Genomic DNA, 22,191 nt, shown 5'->3' with positions numbered 1-22,191 from the left:
GCTCTATTGCTGTTTGAGAGTAACCAGTTTAACTCTGAGTGGGGTACAGCAATTCTGCAGGGCTTTTCCCCTGTCCCAAGCCTTGCCTCAAGGCTGGGTGCACCAGCAGCCAGTGTTACTCGTGCTCTCCTTCCTACCTGATGGTGGATATGGGCTACAGCACTGGACAAAGACCCTTTCAGCAAGTACAGCAGCATGGCAGCATTGCCATCCATGCCATCCCCACGAGGTTTAAGCTTCCAAGTCCACCAGCCGCTCACCCAGCCCCTCGTTCCATCCAAGGGAAGAGGGGGAAAACAAAAATAAAAGAAAACAAACAAAATAAAAGAGGAAACAAAGTGGGGGAGGAACCAACAGAAGAAACCCCTCTAGACATTCACTGATATCTACGCAAAGGCTCTGGGAGTGAGACCTGCAGGTGGTGGCAGCCTGCGCACCGTGGTGGCCGGCGGGCTTAGGAGGAGGGCGCGGAGGTGGGCTTCTCCTCCCGGGACACAGGGATGGGCCTCTCGCTGTGGCCGGCGTCCATGTTGGAGGGGACCTTGGGGCCCGAGAAGGTCAGCATGCCATCGTTGGACAGCGAGCAGGTGATGGCAGCCTGGTCCACGTTGGCGGGCAGGCGATACCGGCGGTGGAATTCCCGGGAGATGTAGCCGTGGTCATCCTGAGAGGCAGCGGGGAAAGGGGGGAAGGTGTGTCAGAAACTCCCCGGCACTGCGCCGTGCCTCCCTTTGTCCAGGAGATCCACAACCACCCTGGCTTGTCGTGACACTGCACTGCCAGCACCACTGGGCACGCCTCTGCTGGGTTTAATTTTGCAGGTTGGTAGGGGCAGGTGTCCCCCATGACACCTCTGAAGCTGCAAGAGCTGAGCACAGCAGCCGGGTGTGATTTTGGCCATAAGTTTGATGCCAGGTTGGGATTTGATTTAGACCTCTGATTTCAAAGGATGCTTGGGGACAAAGTCTGGAGGCCTGGGAAGGTAAAAGCAAGGTGGACGTGTGTGCCCATGTATTTATTTACTAGGCTGCAATGCTGTGTCAGCCAAAGTATACAATCCTGGCCCCCTTCTTTTTTTGGCCAAAAGAATGAGAAGTGCATTATTTTTTTAAAGTTGGCCATGAGAATAATAACAACTATATTTAAAAATACATACTGTTTCCAGGCTAGAGCTTTGTCTGGCCAAAAATGTGTATGAAAAGAATTAAACCCCTGCTGGTATAATTCACTTTTTGACCCCCACAGATATTTCCATGACATCCATGTTAAAAGTTTCCAAGCTTGAGGCACTTGGTTGGTTTTCTTTTGTTTTGTTTGCTCTTGCTTTTCTCTCCCAGATTGGCATATAAAAACTCTGTTTTCACTAAGGGTTTTGGCTTATGAAAACTCAGCCATGCTTCAGCAGTGCCAGATGATGTTCTGCGTCTGGCCCAGTGTGATTAGTGAACAATGGACACGGTCATCTGATGGTTATGGAAGATGATGATTGAAAATAAACAAAAGAAAGGTGGATTAGCTTGTTATTGTCAGATATCGGGGGGGGCTCTATGGAAACAGGCCATGCCAATAATGACAATTCATAATTAACTCCTTCTTCTGATATATTCTCTTATTTTCCTTCAGCTGAGAACCTTTGGAAAGAAGGAAAAGAGAGCTGGACTCCCCAGCTCCTCCACCATCACTGTCACTTCACTTACCTGCCTTTCACTGTGCTTGCCATGGATTTCCACAAAGTCATCAATAATCTTCACGCTCAAGTCTTCGGGAGAGAAGTGTTTTACATCCAGCATGATTGTGAACTTGTCCCGATCAGACCTCACCTGAAACGAGCATTGTCACACAGTGAGGCCCCAGCTCCAGGTGTGCCAACATCATCACAGACAAAAACCCAAAAAAGGGGTGGTCTGGCACTTTGTCCTTCTGTGACTATGGGTCTCAGCAGGGGTCTTCTTCCCATTGGGGGGACCCAGGGACATTGAAAGGCTGTGGGAGGTGTCAGGGTCACCAGGAGGCCATGGCTGGTGTCTGCACCTTGGCTCCTGCTCTGGGGAGAGGTGTTACTCCTTGCTGCTATTCTTGTGCCAGGGACCTTTCAGCACTCAGTGACCTGCCAGATGGACCAGGCACAGAGAGGCGATGGAAACCAGTGTAAGCCTCTCTGGTAGCACGTGTTTTGTCCTTTCAGTGATTTATGGTTTCGTTGTGGTTGTAGCTCTAGGAGGAAAGCAGTAAGAGAGGTGCAGAAAGCACCTGTACCTGAATTTCACATCATGGCCCCCACAGCTACACATTCCCCTACAGCTCCCTTCAGAAAATTGCTCCGGGATCCTTCAGTCAGGGATTGCTAAAACCACCGAGCTCCCAAGGTGGAGGAGAAGGTGGAGAAAGCTCCCACTTGCCAGGGTCCTCTCCCATGGCGAGCTGCCCTCACAGGCACTTACTCTGGGAGCAGCCTTGCTCTTCTTCACTACACAGGTGGTGGGCACAGAGCAATAAAAACAGCCTTCTTGTGTTGGAAACAACCCTCCAAAGGAGCTAAAATGGTTCCTGTTTCTCAAAGGGAAGCTTTGTCCCCAGCAAGGGTGTCCCTTTGTGCCCAAGAAGGGCTGGGTGGCTGTGCCTGGCAGTGGGCTCGGGGCCATCCTCATCCCCTCACATGGGGCTACAGCAGGGTGAGATGTGGGTAGAGAGGAGCAGCTGGAGGCATAAGGAGGGAGAGGAAGGAAAGGAGAGGAAATCAAAGGGCCCTTACCTCTGAAATGCCCGACTCCAGCACGCTGCGGAACAGGGACTGCCTGTAGTAGGGGCTGATAGTGGACGAGAACAAAGGCAGGAGGTCATACTCAAGGAGACCCTCTCCAAAAAACTGGTCGAACAAACGGCTTGGAATGAGGGGTCCCAGAGCACGCTTGAACCAGGGGTGCTGGATGGTAATGTCCATGCTGCTGCTGCTGCTGCTGCTGCTGACACCTGTGGCTGCAAGGGGAGAACGGAAGGGGCAGCGCCGCTGCTGGGGAGACGGCGAGGCCTTGGCTGGACTGCAGCCCCAGGGAAGCTCCCCCTATATATACCGGCCTGGCAGAATGAAGGCATTAGCAGGATTCCTCTGGAAAGACATGATCTCATGATGGAGGCAACGTGGTCAGCAGAAATGCAGAGACTGACCTGGAAATGACAGTCTGGTTGGAATCGGTGCCAGATGTCCTGGAGGGATGATGCCAGGCAGCAGGCTGCAAGGCACGGGGTGCCCAGGGGTGCTGGCACGTCCCCTGTGGAATCAAGCAGGCTGAGCAGGACACCCCGGTGGGCATCTCAAAGATGCTTGTGAAAGAGATCTGCTCAATGGGTCTTCATAACCTGACCCTGGGTTTCATTAATTTGCTTCTTTGCTGCCCCTCCTTGAAGCAGAAACTCAATATTTCTTCCAAATAAATGAAATTGCTTTCTTACAAGCAAGGAAAAATGGTCAGATTCAAGTTGAAGAACGGGAAACTTTTTTGTAACATGCTACAAAGTGCCTCTGCCACTCAAGAGGGGCCTGACGCCCGTGGCACAGGGATCATGGCAGGACTGGCAGGGAAGCAGGACTAACAAATGATGCAGAGCATCATTTTTTGTCTGACAAAACAAAAACTTTCAACAAAAAATACTTTGGCAGAAGAAAGAAAGAAAAATAAGCTTGGTCTCCAACCGTAACATCAGTCCCAAAGCTGCTCTTGAGAGTGTCCTTGTTTTGATTTAGGAGTGATGGGGGAGATCCATTTATCTCATGGTGCCACAGCACAGATCCTGCTTAACATGCATTTCTGGTCACAGCTGTTTTTCATTTCTGTTTCACTTAAAGCCTCCTTTAAGGGGTCAGCTGGCACCCTGGGCTGCTGGGCAATGGGCACCGTGCCCGCCGCTGGAGCCGCAGGCTCTGCCAGAGAGCTGAGGTGGCTGGGCATTGAAAGGGCAGCCAGGCTCCAGCTCCAAAGCAGGGCTCACAGGCTGTGGCCACAGCTGAAAACCCATTTCCCTCACATCCAGAGATGCAGGGATTGCATTCCAGGAGCCTCTGAGCAGCAGAAGCACCCGTGCTGGGAGTCTTGTGCATCGCAGCACCTTTTGCAGTCAGCAGAGAGCAAAAGAAAAAGAGGAGAGGACACTTCAGATATGAGGGGCTGAGTCATCCTCTCACATTGTCAAGGGACTAAAGAAACCAAGGGTGGCTGAGATCCTGCCCTCTTCTTTGGGAGAAACCAGATCATTCCAGGCCAGAGGAGCTAAACTGAGAAAACTACTGAGGCTTTTCTATCACTGAGTGATATTCAGCTGGGAATCACCTGGCATCCAGGCACCATGTGCCCTTGGAAAATCCTTGGCCTTGGAGGAATTGTAGGAACCAAAAGATCCTGTTACAGAGGCTTTCCTTCTTGAAAAGCAAAAACTTGAGCAGAAAAACACCCCAAACCACAGTAAAGACTGCTAAGAAGACAGACGAGTTTAGGTTTCCAGCAAGAAAAGGCCCCATGGTCCAGCCTTGGCTCTCAGGCATGAAAGATTTTCTAAAATCAGGTGTCAAAAAGAGATCAAGCACTCCTCAAGCCATGGAGGGAAAAACCACAAGAGAGAGACCTAAGCCCTCATTTACTCCCATTGTATCAAATCTGTCATTTTGTTTGAGGAATTAAGGGGAAGCAAACAAGTCATAAAGTACTACCAAGATTTTTCTTCAAGAACTCTGTGAAATTTGTCCTGGCAGTGAAAAAAAATCTCTCCTCAGCCAGCCAGTTCCAGAGACCCGCTAACCTGTATTTATCCAACTGGCAGCAGTGATCTGAGGCAGAATGCATCACCTGATGTGCAGGATAAGAGGAAAAATGAGAGGAGAGACAAGAACAAGTTCAAATCCCAAAGCACTCACTGGAACACGCAAAGCAAGTTTTTTTATTTGGCTGGTAGAGGAACTGTGGGAACTGTGTTTACACAGAAAATGAAATAAATTTCAGGGGCTGACAGACCATTTGGGCCCCAGGTGAGGGGATGAGGGGTGAATGTCATCCCTAAAGTGTGTTGGGAACATCCTCTTTGTGTTTCCCAAATCAGGGACTATGGTGGGAGCACAGGGAGCAATGCACACAATGGCAGGATCCTCTCTGGGCATCCTTCAGTCCTCATAAAACTGCCAAAGCCTTGAGCTCTGACCTCCAGCATGTTCCCCAGATTATTCCTTGGATTATTGAGGCCAGGAGGAAGGAGGGAGCCCAGGCTGCTCAAAGCCAAATCCAACCAGGCCTTGAACACTTCCAGGGATGGGGCAGCCACAGCTTTTCTGGGCAACATACAGGTAACCAGAGCCCTCTGTATGTTCAGAGAGATGAAAGGAATTGGCTCCTTAGAGAAAAATGAGAAATACGTCTTCAACTGAATTTTATCTGAATTTATGTATGTTACCACACACTCAAATAAGTGAAAAGCATCAGCCAACTTTGTGGTTTTATGTCTTACTTTCTTCTGGACCTACATTTTCATGGCTTTCCCTAGAATTAACCATATCCATATGTCTTGGACAGACATTTTTGTTTTTTGTGGGCAAAAATATTTCACTGAAATGTAAATTTCATTTACAGGGTTTTTATCTGATGCAGACTTCACACTGCCTGTATGTCTCTGGGGGAAAAAACCAATCTCCTGAGATGCATCACATGTGACTTCCAATGGTCTAAAACTTCTGTGTCCTGTTCAGTTGAGTTGTTCATGCTGCCTGTCGAGTCAGTGGAGGGACAGATACCTCCAGATCACATCATCATGTGGGAGGGCAGGAAAGGAGAAATGAAACCCCTTTCAGCAGTGTCTGTGTCTCAGGAGGAAGCTGAGGAGGCAATTCTAATTCCAATCTCCTGGACAAGCAAAGCTGCGGAGATGAATCCCATCTAGTGGGAATTTGGTATGAGAATAGAAAGTGATCATTTTGCATCAGTTCAGCAGACCAGACCTCGCAAGACATGCAACATTTGAGCATCATTATCACCTGCTGAGAAACAGCAGTGAGATTTGTTGGTGGAAATTGAATGGAAGAAAATTAATGCATATGGTCATGAGCACATCCAAGAGCAATGCATCAAAGGCAGTTTTTCCCCAAAGATTCATTGCAAGTTTAGAATGTGAGTCAAACTGAGAAAGTCCTCCAGAATGTTCTGCTGTCCAGCTTACCTTTGAAATAATCCCTTCCTAAACTATGATGTGTAATTGCCAGCATGTGAGGGAGACATTTAATAAAGGATATTGCCCAGGACAAACGGAAGAAATCCCAGACCACGTTCCTGAGTAAAGCTGCCATCAGCAACCACAGCCCTTGGTTGTGTTTAGCTGCTCTCAGTTTGTCTGCATGACTGACTCCCACCTCCCCATTTCCAGGCGAGCCCAGGGCTGTCTCCGACCCCCTTGCCAAGCTCTGTGCAAGCCCAGGGTGAAGAAAAAAGCAAATATTGAAATGGAGCAGTCACTGATCAGGCATAATGCCTGGTCAGCAGTGATTGTGGAGGGTTTGAAGGAGATTCTGAAGTGCTGACAGATCGGGGGTTCCTGTTCCCAGCTGGTTTGTTGCAGCCCCAGGAGAGCCAAGAAAGGCAGACTCTGCTCTGATCTGCATTTCTGCTCAAGTCAAGTGTACCTTGTCACCCTGTAGAGGATGCAACTCTTCAGATAGTTCTCATGGAAAACAGGAATGCATCCCAGTGCTTTTTCTTTCAAATACACATTTCTACCCCCAAATATTAATTTAAAAGGTCCTCTGTGTTTAGATGTCAGGTGTTTAGTGATGATATAAGGGATTGAACAATCTCTGGCAATATTTAATGATAAAATTGTTGCAGCATGCCAGTCAGACTGTTTCCACTTCATAGAAATCTATGAGTTACAAAAACAAGATCGTGAGAGGGACACGAAGCTAGAGTAAATAATAATGTGATTTTTTTGCAAGTTTTCTTCCTGCCACTCTTGCTGCGGCGGAAAATACCACATAATGTGTGTAAGAAAGCTGGTGAGTGGGGAAAAGAAACAAAAGACCATGTTTTTCTTAATCTTACATAGATCAAGCTTTGGAAAGGATGCACGAAGTCAGTATGAAGTCATAGAAGTCAGAATGCAAGCAGTCAAACACAAAGGGCAGGCTCACTCCTGGTTATCAGTTCTGGCTGCTAAGCACTTACTAAAAGCTTTTCCTAGAAATGATCACAGAGCATTTCTTTCTTTCTTTTTAAGGGAAGAGCCTTTTCTCTATAAGACTCATTTCCTGTTCTTCATGGCCAGGAGCTCCAAACCTTTTCACCACGGCAGACCTGGGATGCTGATGGAGGAAGGAGCAGGTGATTATAACAGCAGTGAGACTCATTTCCCTCCCCACCAGACACCATGGAAAGCAGGAAAGCAGTGATCCTGATGAGTTCTGAATATTGGTGATATCTTGCTAAAGTTTCTAAGGGATGGGAAGTTATCAGTGCAGTTTACACGATGTTTATCTGGGGTTGGGGCTGCGGGGCCATGCAATGGCAGGCCTGGCATGAGAAATGGCAGGTGCTATTTTTTTAAAAAATTAGATTAATTAGTGATTCTTATTAAAAGCAAAGAACACTTGAAAACTACTCTTGGGGGATAGCTCACAGCAAAAAAGAAGCCGGTTAGTAGGAGGTTCACTACATGCTGAGCACCTTTGATAAAACAAACAAAAAACCACCACCAAACTGGGCTTGCTCTCATTTTAAAGAGAGACCAGCATATCCCTGAGAACCCTGCAGACTCCCGTGCCTCTCAAACAGCCCTGAGCTGCCCAGCTGGGAGCAGGTGAGCAGCCCCTGCCCTCCAGACTCTTGGCTAAGCTCGTCCTGGTGCAAACCACCACAACTCTCCCTTCCCTCGCCTCTGCAGCTCCTGCCCAATGGCTGGTCAGCCCTGTACCCCAGATTTTGTCCCAGGTGGTCCCCGCTCATGCTGACAATGCTTTTGTCCCACTTTGCTTTGCTTTTGCGAAGTTGCTGAACACCAGAGCCAGGGAGGGAACAATCACAGTGGGGACAAGTCGTGGAGGGGACATTTTTAGTTTTCTACCGACAAAGAAATCTTCACCTTGTTAAAAATAGGTTAGAAACTATTGTAAAATAGTTGATAGTTGTTAAGCTTGTACTGTTAGTTTGGTTATGGTACCACTTTTAAGGCATAATCATCTGTTTTATTGCTGCCCTTTGTGATTATTTTTCTACTCCAACACCTCCTTTTTGCCCTTTTTAGAGGGATGGGGCAATTTTCATTTTACAGTTTACAGCAATTCACAGTCAGCTTTACAATTCAGCTGTACACTGGAATAGTTAAACATCCACTCTACTTATCCCAAGACTGATATTTATTTTATCTAAAGAATTTATATAATATCAACAGTCTGCCTTGGTGCAGCCAAAGAGGCTTAAAAAATTACTAGCAATCCCTTTTTTCCACATCAGAGCCCACATCCTAAACACTGAACAAATCCCATCAGTGTTTAGGGCACATAATATCATTGTTGTCAAATCAATGGTGAATTTACGTGCTGCTAATCCTTGGCACTTAGTCAAACAAGCTCAGCAAGTTTTAGCAGCACAATGCATTTTATGTTTTCATCAATGGATTTACATAGGGAATATGGGATGCTCTTTGCTTCCCAGCCTGCAGCACTCCCAGAGAGTGGGAGATGTGGAGAGAGCATCCCACACACACCCAGAGAGCAGGAGAACGGGGACAGGAGCAGATTTGGAAGTTTACAGCTGCTTAGCAGTGATGCTTCTCCCCATCTGTCGATCTCAGGTGAGTATCATCCTGTAAAATGACTTGGCAGAGGTACAATTTCAGCCCTCTTCACTCCCCTGGTCCTTTCTTTAAATAAATCCATCTCGCTTGCAACTCCACAAAGCTTGCTGCTGAGAGTTCCCCTGCCTTGCAACCAGATCTCATCTCCCTGAGCTTTCCATGGTCCCTCATCCTGCTGTATAAAATATTCCCTTGGCTCTGGAAATTAGACTGATTTTTATTTTCAGGCAAGAGTGTTTGAGGACATAGGGTTGTTTTGTGATGTGGTGTTTACTTGTCTAAAGCAAATAGTTATGGCAAATGAGGCAACATCTTGAGGAATTAAAATCTTGGCTATTTTTCAGAAGAAAGGAGAAATTAGGTCCATTCTTGGTTTGGTGTGATCCTCAAAAAATAAATAAATAAATAAATAAATAAATAAAATATCTCTTCACATAGAGACCTCTTCAAAAATAAATCACAACTTGCCATAACTTTGAATCCATGGAGTAATTTTCTTTTTCTTCCAGTGTTCTTGACTATTTACATGTGGATTATTTCTTCACAGTCCACATGAGCATTCCTGCACTGAGCAGATCATCCTGCAGAGCCCACTGTAGGGTGATCATATAGAATTTTCTTCTCCAAAGCATTGATACCCAGCCTTTGCACTGGGAAAGTATGGAATACAGGGAGGGATGGGAAGCCAGGAAGAAGAGTGAGTAGCCAGAAAGAAAAGTGGCTTTATCTGCTAGTGTGGGGAAAGTGGTGCTGATGTAGTGGGGAAGGAGAGGCAGGAGGAGGAGGAGGAGGAGGTCTGGAGGAAAGAAGACTGGAAGAGAAGATACCATGGAAAGAGAGTGCTCTGATCAGGACAAGCAGCTCTGTAAAAGGCATTCTGCAAACCCTGTAGCCGCTTGGTGAAGGTGCAGTGAACAACCCAGTCCTGGTTTGAGTCTGCCTCTCTCTGTCTGAGCAGGGCTTGGAGGGGAAGCACTAAACATTGAATGCAGACAGCATTGCATGAATCATTAAGCCATCCAGGAAAGCTCCAAAAATTGCCTGATTGCAGGTGATGCTGCAGGAGTTGTTTAGTGCTCAGGTGCAATGGGGACTGGGAGTTGAGCTGTTTGTCAGTGCAGATTGGCTTGCAGAGATGGTGGACAGGGCAAGAAGGCAGTATCAGATCTAACAGGGACACCGATAGAGGGGCTTTGGACAGGCAAGGCTTGTTATTGACTCAGGCTGGAGAGTGGGAGGTTTTGAGACACTTGCTGGTACTACAGACACTGAAACAAACTCTATTCTCCACCAGCTTCTGTGTGTACAAGGCTACCTGCATAATTAGGTTCTTTAAAGTTAAACTAGAAAACCTACAGTGATTGAACACCACACATCCAGAGACTGCTCCAGGGAGCACGTCCCTTCACAGGAGTGACTCTCTCTGAACCTCCACCAGGTTCAGAAGGACCTGAGCAGCACCACAGGACCTACAAATCTCCCCGTGCTGAGGAGAAACACAAAATAATCACAGTTTTTATCTGGCTCACAGAGACCCACTCTGTTCATGCAGCAGCCTAACTGAGAGCAAAAAAAGCCATCTCTTGATGGGATAACGATCCCTGTCCCTCAGGCCTGGATGCCAGACAAGTCTGTTAGGGTGGCAGCTGTCTGGTGACTTGGAGAATTTATTTTTACAGTAGCTCAGTGATGGGAACCTCAGGGAAAAAAAAAAAATCCCTTGGCAGAGAAAAGACCCTAATGAACCATTTGTCTAAGCTGCTCCCAAATCCTCTTGCTGGATTTGTGTGCACTCATGTGAGGATGAGCATTAGCAGGAGGTGGTGGAGGTTACTGGAGGAAAGATTAGCGCGGCAGAGCGGCGAGCAAAACGCTGAGCCCGGCTCTCGTGCGTCACTGCGCCCAGCCTGACCCCAGCAGGGCTCCTCAGCTGCTGCTCACCGCAGCTCCGTGGCTGCTTCGCATCCCCAGAGCACGGGAAAGAGTCACAAAATCCCTCCTGACGTCTCTTTAAGAGCTGGTGAGGCAAACAGAGCACATGGGCCAGACTGGAGCACGCTCCGGGGCAGAAGGCACAGACTAAGGGATAATCAGACTGGAGAGCATCACATTTCCCAGACTCTAACCCACAGCAAAGTGCTGTGCTCAGGCACAGCAGATGGGATCACTGGTGCTGCTGACACTACACCAATGGCCATGGCTCTGCTGTGTATAATTAAGATTAAATGATAAAGATTGTCACAGCATCTGCAGTCTGAAACAACCCCTCTTTTCACGTTCTTTTTTTTTTTTTTCCCTTCACAGATGTTGTATGAATTTTGTCAGAAGGTCATAGCTGGGGGACCAAATACAGTGAGGGAAAAAAAGCAAACAGAAAAATCCCCGCTGCAGCTGCTGAGTGAAAGAAATAAAAGAAATAAAAGAATTTGTATGTTAGTTCTGGGAAAAGCAGTGCAGTGGAGGGGAGTTGCAATAACAGAGGGAAACTCAGAACAATCATTTTTAAATGCAAGGTTCCAAATCTAAACTTGCAGCGTGCAAACATAAAAGTATTTGAATAACATTTCTCACTCCCTAGGCTGACACGGTGACCTGTAGACCACAGAGGGGCTTTTCAGTGTCCCAAAGAGGGTGCTCTCAGTTATAAAGGTTTAAATAATGCACTTTATGATCAGCTGTGGATGGAGAAGAATGGTTCTGGAGCCTTCTCATAGCTTTCAGGCAGTTGAGCAAATGCAATCCATTTCCCAAGGTTTGGTGTTCTTTCTCCACCTAGAGCACAACAGGAGGAATGTTCTGCAGGCACACAGAGAGATCTGAGAGGTAACTCTCCTTCAGTTATATCCACTGCTTTGCCACTGATCAAGTGTGTTCAACCTTCCTTTCTACCTCCAAAGCCTTGTCCTGCTCTCACTCTCTCTAGTTTTATTCACCAGGAAATCTGTGTATTTCTCTGCTGTGGAGTGATTAAAACCTGTCAGTGCTGTTCAGCCTTCCTCTGGGTCTGTGTTGCTTTACAGACCTGTTCCAGGGTTCCTAAAAGAGTTGGTGTTTCTAAAGAGCTGTCTGCTCTTCCCAATCCAGTTAAAAGCAGGCCACCATCCTCTGAAGGGCATGAAGATTTCACTGCTTTTATGTCCCTGTTGTGCCCATCCTCTCCCTGTCCCAGCCTGTGTTGGAAGCTGGTTCCTGCCCCAGGGCTGACCCAAGCATAAGAGGGATAAAAGAAGGAGGGCAGACATTAAATCATCCCTGTGGTAACAAAACGTGGTCCTGGGGGCTCCATCAGCTCTGCTCCTCTTGAGGGTGAGCACTGCTTCCCAGTGGAAGGAGACATTCCTTACCTGCAAGGATACATTCACACTTTGGTGCTGATTACCCTGGAAAGGGGAAAAGGGGATCCAGGCATGACCACATTGGCTGTAGTACTGGGCCTACTCAAAAGGTGTGTAAAGAAAGCATCCACAGAGGGCAAAGGGACTTTTCCCTAGGGGAAAAGCATTCCTGAGAGTCTCACAACTCACTCTGACACACAGCACTCTTCCTCCTGCTCTTCCAACCCACACCACTAAACCTAGGCAGTCCCTAGGCAGTCCCTAGTGCACTCTGTTTCTCCTCTCATGCACCACCTTCTTCTGGAGTTTGGGAGGTTCTTTTTTGATTTTTTTTTCTGAAGACAAGAGTTTCAAGAGGTTGCAACTGTGAAGGAGCCAGTCCATCAGCCACTGCATCTGTGGCACTTTATTTGCAAGCCCTGACCTTCAAAGATCCACTTTGCTTGAAGAAATAAAAAATCAGCCAAGAGAATGCCTGCTGTGATCAATAAAACATCAAAAAAGATTGGCATGTATCTTTAAGAAAATAAGGACAGCCTTCCCAAAAACTTCATCTGTCCTTCTGGAATTCCCAGAACCTGAGAATTCCAGGCCATGTGAGTAGAAGTGCAGCCCTTGTAAGGACATGTGATAAATGTCTTCACACTGAGAGGAATGATGGATTTTGTCTTTACAAACAAGCTGTGGGTCTGCTGGTAGATAAAACTAGCACTGAGAGATAAAAGAAACAATGGGAAGGATTCCACTGATTGATAAATGGAAGAAGATATTTGCTGTTACAAACAAATAAACTTCGGGCTTGCTGATAAATGAAACTGGATATTGAAAAATGAAAGAAACAATGGGGGAAAACTCTAAATTCCATAAGAATTAAAAATTAAAAGGGAGGGTTATACATTAGAGGGAAATCTTTGGTATCAGGCGTATTGGGAAGTCTGTACCTCTCAAGTACCTCAGCAGTGGGGGAAGAGAGAAGGGAAATGCAGCCAGGAAATGAGGATAAAAAGGAGGCTGTGTCCTCCAAAAAATTGAGAAACCCCAGGGGAATGCCCCATGGCCTCTCCCTTTATTCAAATAAAGTGAAAGGACTCCTCTGTCTCCTCTTTGGACATAAACCTCTGATGCTTGTGGATTAATTTTCCTGACAACACCAAGCAGAAGGGACGTGTCCCTTCTCCAGTGAATGTTATTCCAAGGGTTTGGACATGGCTGCTCCATGGCTTACAGTGGCTGGCAAGGGCTTTTTATCCCCATAAACTGTAGCGCTGGCAGTTTTCCCAGTGTGTTCACAGCATATCAGATGCAAAGTGCAGCCTTCAGTTGAGATCACGATATGCTCTACATCCATTTAACATCTATTCCCAGAGGTTGCCACACTGCAGAGTTGGCTTTTCCTTTACAAAGCACTCAGGCAAAATATGCTCCAGGGTCTGCAAATCCGCAAGGCTCTGGAAGGGGTTCTGCGGGGTGGTTGTTACCACTCCCAGGCACCTAAAAAGCTTTTCCAAACCTCTGAAAAGCACCAACACCCAAACTGCCGCCAAGATGACCTGAATTAATCAGGAATCTCATCCATCCCAGACTTGCTCTGTTAGCTGTTATTCCCTACATAAGGGACAAACATGGGTGCCTCATTCTTAGCCTTAAATCACATCTGATTTTCAAAGTGTTCATCTCCCAGCTCCTTTCGGTCCATAGACAATTAGATTTTCCCAAGCAGCCCTCAGGAAATGGGCCATGTTCTTCTAATACCTGGTGCAAATAGGGAAGAGACTGGGAAATCGCGTTATCAACCAAACAAAAGGAAGTGCAAAGGAAGGAGCTGAGGTTTCACACGTGCTGCTGCCGCCTTGTTTCACACCTCTTTAGCTTATCTCCCAGAGCAGCACCCTTTGGAGGTAAGCACTGGCTTCAACCCTGCAAGGATGACTTCTCAACCTGAGCTCATTCCCTAAACCCTTCCAACTGCAATGGGACATTCAGCTGCAGAGCAAAGCTTTATTACAGGACCCTCAGTCTAAAAGTCATTGTAGAGAATCCAGAGCTGAAAGGTACACCCTGAGCCCTCCTCAGCCTGCTGCATCCACGGCCAGGGAGCCTCCTGTCCTCCCACATGTGGCATGCTCTGACCTTTGCACCAAGGGCTCCACTAGCCCAAAAGTGGCACACACACACACCTCCCAGCTGGATCGGTGCTGCAGATGGCACTCTGTGCTCCACTGCCCACAGGGACAGACTAGGGATGGGGAATCACCAGGAAAAATGAACAGAGCAGCAAGTTTTTCTTTCCTGACCTTTAGCTGGATGTTGGAGTGCTCAGGACCTGATACACACTATCTACCACTTCAAAACAGAGTGAGGAATGACAGCCTGTAGGATTTGACCTTGTTAATCCAGCCGTGTAATAGAATGTGTGGTTAGACAGCAGCTGTAGGTGAGCCTGCATTGATATACCTGCTCAATACCCAAGCACTGCTAACAGGACATTTTTTGCAGCTGTGATTTTAGGACCACTTCTGGTCTAGAAAAACAGCAGAATTCCCATGGCATTCCAGTGAAGACAACTGCTTAGGAAAGCAGTTTATATAGGGGGAAAAAACAAGCAGGCTGTTTTGTAGGCATTGGCATACTGATTTAAAGTGCCATGGATCTTGCCTTAGGCTGCTCGCTGCAGCTGCCTATTTGTTGAGAGAGACAAAGGGCACAGAGAGCCTGCGTGGAAAAGGGTTGGGATGGGCATGTGCTGCTGCTCTGCCAATGCAGAGATGGAAGTGGTTGAGTTTAATGACTGCCACAGAGGTAGACCAGCAATCCCTCTTCACCTCGTGGAGGTGATTCCCATATTCACAGAATTTCAGAATGGCTTGGGTTGGAAGGGACCTTAAAGATCATCTTGTTCCAGCTCCCTGCCATGGGCAGAGACACCTTCCACTAGACCAGTTTGCTCAAAGTCCTATCCAGCCTGAACACTTGGCCTTAACCACTTTAAAGCATGGGGCAGCCACAGCTTCTCTGGGCAACCTGTGCCAGGGCCTCACCACCCTCATAAAGAATTTCTTCCCAATATCTGATCTAAATCTCTCCTCTTTTAGTTTAAAACCAATCCTCCTTGTCCTATCACTGTCTGCTCATATACAAAATCAGACTCTCTCTTTTTTATGAACTCACTCTAAATGCTGAAAGGCCACAATAGGGTCTCCCCAGAACCTTGTCCAGGCTGAACAACCCCAGCACTCTCTGGCTGTCTTTACAGCAGAGGTACTCCTGTCCCTGCATCATCTTTGTGGCCTCTCTGGACCTGCTACAATGGGACTTTCTTTTGCTGAGGACCCCAAATTTAGATCCAGCACTGCAGGGGGTTCTCATGAGGGCAGAGTAGAGTGGGAGAATCGCCTCCCTTGGCCTGCTGGACACCCCCCCCCCCCTTTTTTGCAGCCCAGAAGATGTGGGGTTTCTGGGTTGCCAGTGCACATGGCCAGCTCATGTCCAGCAGCATCCCCAAGTCTTTCTCTGCAGGGCTACTCTCAGCAAGTTCTTCTTCCAGTCTGTGCTCGTGTCTGGAATTGTCCTGACCCAGGTGCAGCACCTGCCTTGTTGAACCTTGTGAGGTTCCTGTGGTTTCACTTCCCAAGCTTGCTCAGGTCCCTCTGCATGGCCCTGTCCTTCCATAGTGACACCTGCCCCTCTCAGCTTCCAACCCCTGCAAACGTGCTGAGGGTGAGCTGGATCCGCTGTCTGTGTCATGGGGGAAGCCATGCAAGAGCCTGGGGCCAAGGCAGAGCCCTGAGGGACACCCCTCATCCCCAGCCTGCAGCTGGACATGGAGCCACTGCCCACAGCTCCCTGGCTGTGTCCAATCAAGACCCACTTCAAGCTGGTGAACAACCTGGTTACACACCACAGATACCACTTTCTTCAAAAGAACTTCTTTTACACTGGGCTTTCAAAAACTGTAGTTAATGCCCATACTTCTTGGGCCAACAACTGATTATTTTTTCAAATAATGTCTAATATTCAGTGTCTAATATTCAGCCAGCCACTTTCAGCCTTTGGTTAACAACCTCTTCCCTAGAGGTATGTCAGGCCCATGGAGAGATCCCAGGCAGAGGCAAGGAATCAGGTGTATCCTGGGAGCCCCTTGCTGCAGGCTCCCTCCATCCAACTGCATCTTCATCACTTTCATCTCTTGTTTTCTTAAGGACACTAATGAAATAAAATTCAGGCCCTTTTTGGGGTAGATGAGACCTGGAAAACTCACTGGGACCTGTGAGATCAGCTGTCTGAGATTGCAGCACCACGATTCTAAAGTCTCCTGGCTGATCCTGGCCTCCCTTTGGAATCTCTATGGGATCAGCCTGGAGGGTGTCTGCAGTCAGAGGGGTGGGAGGTGAGGTGTGGGCAGCTGAGGTGAGGGACCCCCCAGGTCCCTTGGCAGATGCCAGTCCAGAGCCAGCAGCTGCCTGGGCTCCTGCACAGGACCCATGGGGAGGCTTTTGGCCATCCAGTACAACAAGAGGCAAAATGGGCCAGAGAACTGAAATCAGCAGAGCACACCTGAGCCCAGCGAGTGCCAGGGGCTGCAGGAAAGCTGTTCCAGGTGGTAAAAAACCTTGCAGCAGCATTAATGAATGCACAGGGAGACTGCTTAATTTGGGCTAAATGGCTGAGTAGCCTCATGCCAGCTGTGTCTTCAGCTGCCTTCTAGCACAGTTCAGGTTCCTTCTTTGTGACACTGTCACCTTCCAGCTCTCTCATACAACCAAGTTAACAGGAACTAGTGCTCTTGCTTGTGGTTGTTTTAAACAGATTTTAATCTTGTGGGAAAGCGGCTGTCTAGTATTACTCCAGCATTCAGTATTGCTCTGCTCTGAAATCTAACCCCACAACTGGGACAACTCCTTTTGTCTTTTGCTAATCCAGAGTACAGTAGATCCTTCCCAGGACCCAGGTGGTGCAACACCCAAAGGACATTTCAACAGCCACCCAGTGCTGCGTGGGTTTCCTGCAACAGATTTACACCCCAAGTGTTACTTCCCGAGCCGGTGTTTCTTCAGCTAGAGCTGCTAAAAAAAGTGCTAAAACCAGTGCTGTAAATACTATTGGTCTTAGGCCCTGCTCTGCAAAAACAGAGTTCTGCTGGGTGTTGTGAACATTTACTTCTTGCTAAGCTCCTGGGAAATGCTTTGAGAGCGTATAGCTTAGCAACAACACTGACCATTTTTTTTTTCCTGAACCTCATTTCTTCCTTAGTCAGGTGGCAGCAAAGTCTGTTGTTGCAGTGACTGCCCTGAAATGAAGAGCTAAAACAACAATGGGAAGAATTCACAGGAGGCACTGCAGAGCTTCGTCAGAGCCAGCAGCTTTGATGCCTGTGCTTTCACAGGGCTGGCTAAACACATCGATTAGATCTGCATCAGCCATCCTGCAAGGCATAATTGGAAATAATATTTTCAAAGGATTAGAGCTCCTTGTTCTGAAAATTAGCAGCTTGACTCCGGGTAAAATTTTCCAAGGGACCTGCGAGGTGCAGAGAGCAGAGCCTGGCTTCAGCTCAGGTCATCAGCAGCTTACCTGGCTCTGAGGGGTGATGCTGGCAGTGGAGAATGAGAGTTTGGGCTCAGGCTTCGCCTCAGGCTGCCCCTCTGAAGCTGTTTGCTGGCAGGTTTCCACTGCCATCGCTTTTGCAGGTGTAACTCCTCCTCTGCCCTGTGTTACCTGTGGTAACACAGCCCCACGTGCAGGTTTGCCTGTTGTACATCTGTGTGCTCACATCACAGGGACAGTCTGAGCAGGACTGGCTCCCACCCCCTGCTCACGTTGGGAATGATTTGTGTGAAGGCAGGATGGGCACACCACAGCACGTTTACCTGGGCAGTGCAGCAGTGCAGGGCAGAGGGCAGCCCTGGCAGCTGAACAAAACCCCATAGTTTTTGTTCTGTAGTCTCCTTGCCCAGCTCTGGCTCCCTGGGGAAGCAGGAGGGGTTCCAAGCAGTCTCCATGGAGCTCTCTGGCTTCCAGAGGGACTGCTGGCTGTCACAGGATGCTGCTGGGAGCCAGGAGAGCAGAGCTCACACACCACAGCCTTTCTTAGGCATTCCACACAAAGCAAGGAGATCCTGCCTTCACCCTGTGAGCTCCTGAGGGGATTTCCATCCCCTCTCAGGGCCTGGCTGTAACCATCCTGCTTCTCTCTCTGCACCAGGAGATGTCATCTCACAACTCAGGCTGGTCTGGTAACGCTTTCCTAAGGGCTGCCATGCCAGCAGCTTTTCCCATGTTATCCCTCCCTCCGGCCCCTAAGTGAATCCCACACCTGGGTCCCCTCACAAGCATCTTCTGTTCCCCCAGGATCCCCACGGCTCCAGGAGGACACAGCAGGCGCCCCTGGCATCACCCAGCACCTCTGTACTGAGGTGAATGCAGGCAGCACAACCCTTGGCACCTTGCTTCACATGCCAGCAAGAGAGAAGGACGCATAAAATTCCTTGTGGGACGTACATTCCGTGTGTCCCTGCTGCTCAGAGGGCTCCTGGTAGGGAATCCCACTGAAGCAAATCTCCTGCTTCTGGAGCGCAGGGGTCACTCACAGCCCTGCTCCGGGCTCTGCTGCGCCCTCGGTGCCCATCCCGAGCGCCCCATGCCCTCAGCAGGGTCCTGGTGGGAATCGCTGCCCTGGATGATGCCCAGCTCAGCTCCTGCCCAGGGCTGGCAGCGCTGCAGGCTCTGAGCCCTTCCAGCCGATGCCACCGGAGGGAGCCCCAGGAAAGCCAATGGAAAACTCCTGCATCCCCTGGAAGCGCGGCTTCCCCCCGAGCGTCCCCAGCGCCGCCCGAGCCGGCGATTATTTCGTGTGGGGGTCACGGCAAGCAGCACCTCTGCCGTCAGGAGGGGCCCAGCACACACCTCAGGCTGCTTCTTTACTAAACCGCAGGCAGAGCGCTGCAGAAAAGCTTTGGAGCCCGCACGAAGTACCTGAGCCACCGCCTCTTGACCGGCACTTCCTCCCCTCGCCCGGCCGGGACAGCTCCCGGTGGATCTGGGAGGCTTCGTCTGACCCGGGCAAGCAGCAGTGAGCCTGCTGGGGGTGTATTGTGCCTTGCCTTTCGGCAGGCTTTCTGTTACAATTGGGCTCTTTCCCTAAACAAAGAATTTTCTGTAAATATATTTAAGGAGAAGTCTGGCACGATCCCTTTTTTTTTTTTTTTTTTTTTGTGAGTGTGGAGCTATGAGCAGAGTTCAACTGCAGACAGCAAAGGGAATGTGCAGGAGGTTTTTGCCCCTCCTACAACAACTCTCTCTGATACCTCTGGTCTGGTTCTCTGGCAGAAACACCTGCTATTTTTAGATTTAATATTTGCTGATAAAAAAGCTCCACTGTGAGGGTACAGTCCCATGACAGGCTTGAGCTGAACAACTTGGCTGCTACAGAAAGGGAGAAGCTTTCTTTCTTTCTCCTTCTACCCCATCCTTCCTGGTTTCCCTCCCTCCTCCTGCTGTGTGCTCCCATCTGTGCAGTGCAGCTTCATTTCCCCATCCTGATTGCTAGATAAAATGACTCAGCTTGTTAACTTGGCCATTTGAGCCAGTTCAAGGCACTCACGATGTGGCCAGGCAGGTGTGGGAGATGGAACAAAATAAGACCTGGGAAGGGTGGAGGGAAACCTGCCCCTTGAACCTGGGCTGAGCCCATGTGAGCCAAGGTCCTGCTCTACCAGGAAACCACAACCAAATGAAGACAGGCTGAAAACAAACAAAATTATGGGATGGGCATAGCAGATCTGCAAGGTGCTTTCCTCCTGTGGGTAGTGGGTTGACTGCTGGCCAAATGCCAGTGCACTCACAAAAATCATCTACTCTGACCCTTTTTCCTCCTCACAAAAAAAAAAAAAAAACAAGCTATTTCAAACTACCACACAGTGCAAAGAGCTTGTATGGGCTCAGGGGCACTGGATAAGCCATTGGAGGGGAGATGTAATAAGAGATTTCCACCAAACTCTCTCCTTTCACTGCTTTGGTGTCCTCTTGGTCCTCAAAGTACCAGAGGGCAGCAAGCAAGCAATATCTGGAGAATTTTTCAAGGAGTACTGAGAAAGGTTAAAAGACATCAGCTGCTCCCACAAAATGCTTCATCCAAACTGTCCAGGACAGCCCAGAGAGGAATTTCCCTCAAAGCAACAGCTGGGTTTGCTCATGAGATGGACTTTGCTTATTTTCCAGTGAATCCTTTTGGCCCTTGGATTGTGGAGGTGGATCAGGAACAGCCCTGGGGCAGCACTTCAGAAGGCTGGGAGAGGAGGCCTGAGACAGGAGAGCCAGGATTACACTCACACTGAAAGCAGAAGAAAAGGGGTTTTTCTTCTTTTTGTGGTGAATAGGGATGCCAGCCGCCATGGCCACAGCACAGTCATGCTCCCCAGTTGCCCACATTTGGGGAAAGCACAGGGATGAGCACAGAGAGAGGCCAAGGGATGGGGTTCACCTTGAAAAAACACCTACATGGTTTTAGAGCTCTCCTGCCAGGCTGGTATCATTACAGTCCCCACTGACATCTTCTCTTCTGGGCCAGGCTAGCACATATCCTGAACAAAACCTGGAATTCCTGCCTAGCAAGGGGGGCTGGAGGGCTATGGGGGGAGGCTGGGGGGGGGACAGAACAGGGAGAAACAATGGGGTAAAAAAAAAAAATCAAGAAGTGGTTCTGGAAGAGCCAGAAGTGAAGCTGCAGCTGTGGACACCAGATGGTACTTGTGCACTGAGTCATGAAGGAGGCCACAAACACACCAGTGCTCACCATTGAGTGCAGGATATTTCTCTTTCTGTCCTCTGCCGGGCTCTCCACCCTCACACACAGCCAGCTAAGAGGTCCTGCTGCCTTGTGTGTGAGCAAGGAGACTGCTTGTGCAGCCTGGTGAACCCTCCATCTGAACCATATCCCTAAATTCTTACCCTGATTCTGCTCACCTCCTGTCCACCTTGATGGTAGGAAAATCACCTGCTCTCTCTGTCTCCTCTGTAAAGGGGGGAGGATGGCATTTTTGTCTAACTTGTAAGGAGAGAGGTCTTTTTACAAACAGCAATAGCCATAATGATGGCCTTGACCCCAGACTGCACAGCAGTTTGCTGGATGAAAGTTCTAATCACATCAAATGTTGTGTTGAACTTAAAAGCCCTGCAACTTTATTAATTTTCCTGGTTTACAATTGTAAAGCTCTCCCTAACAGCAACAGATAATAAATCAGCAGTGTTCCTAATCAGGGGCTGGATCTCGAAGGCTCTCCAAGGAAAAGCTTCCCTAAGACACACAAATCCCTCAGCCACGCTCTGCAGTGTCTGCACTGCTGCCTCTCCGAGGCTCTGACTCAGCGTCTCCTCTCCTCTTCCCTGCCACTCATCCAACCCCAGGGACTGCTCCAGGTGCCAGGCTGGTCCCAGGCACCTCGGCCACAGCATCAGAGCAGTCACAGCGCTGACAGGGCCAGGGCCTGACACTGGGTCTGTCCCCATGAGCTTGGTGGCACAGTCCTTCACACCAGTGTTGCCCCAAGAGATGAAACAAAGCCACAGCCAGTCCTCCCCCAGACCCACAGGGAAGGTAGAGCTCCAAAGACCTCACCATTCTCTCTGCTGTGCTGTGCAGCCTCTCCTGGGGTTGCTGTAATTGAGGATCTGATCAAAGATCTGCTTATATAACCATGGTGATGAGTGAAGTATAGGCATGTAAGATTACATGAGGTTACCAGCTACAGCTCTGTTCTCATGTACACAGGCTGCCTTCTCAGATTCATTTTTTGACATTACATCTTAAATTGGTTCTCTTTCCTCACAGCTGTGCCTTGTTCCAAGAGGTGTCAAGCAGAGCCCTGGCAAAATTGTTCAAAGGGCTTGCTGGCTGTGGGTCAGTAATTATCCCTGCATATGCACTGTTAGCAAAATCCCTTCAACCTGAGAAACCAAGTCCTGTGCACTGGCCTGGAACTCCAGGTACCTCTTTAGCACATAGTTCTGGGCACTGGCAACAAGAAAGTGTTGCTTTCCA

General features: G+C 48.7%; 1 protein-coding gene across 1 annotated transcript; it reads right to left on the bottom strand.

The window, feature by feature from the left end:
• Positions 1-309: 309 nt before the first annotated feature.
• CRYAA (crystallin alpha A) lies at positions 310-3,073 on the bottom strand. The gene is made up of 3 exons (XM_068179657.1): positions 2,753-3,073; positions 1,698-1,820; positions 310-664 (listed from the first exon to the last, which is right to left on the bottom strand). Exons 1-3 carry the CDS (start codon positions 2,939-2,941, stop codon positions 455-457), a joined length of 522 nt encoding a protein of 173 aa, XP_068035758.1. The 5' UTR covers positions 2,942-3,073; the 3' UTR covers positions 310-454.
• Positions 3,074-22,191: the final 19,118 nt, after the last annotated feature.

Source organism: Anomalospiza imberbis, chromosome 2 (assembly GCF_031753505.1).
Source record: "Anomalospiza imberbis isolate Cuckoo-Finch-1a 21T00152 chromosome 2, ASM3175350v1, whole genome shotgun sequence".
Lineage (NCBI taxonomy): Eukaryota > Metazoa > Chordata > Aves > Passeriformes > Viduidae > Anomalospiza > Anomalospiza imberbis.
The sequence above is the reverse complement of the archived record's forward strand: the minus strand, read 5'-3'. Positions and strand labels throughout refer to the sequence as shown.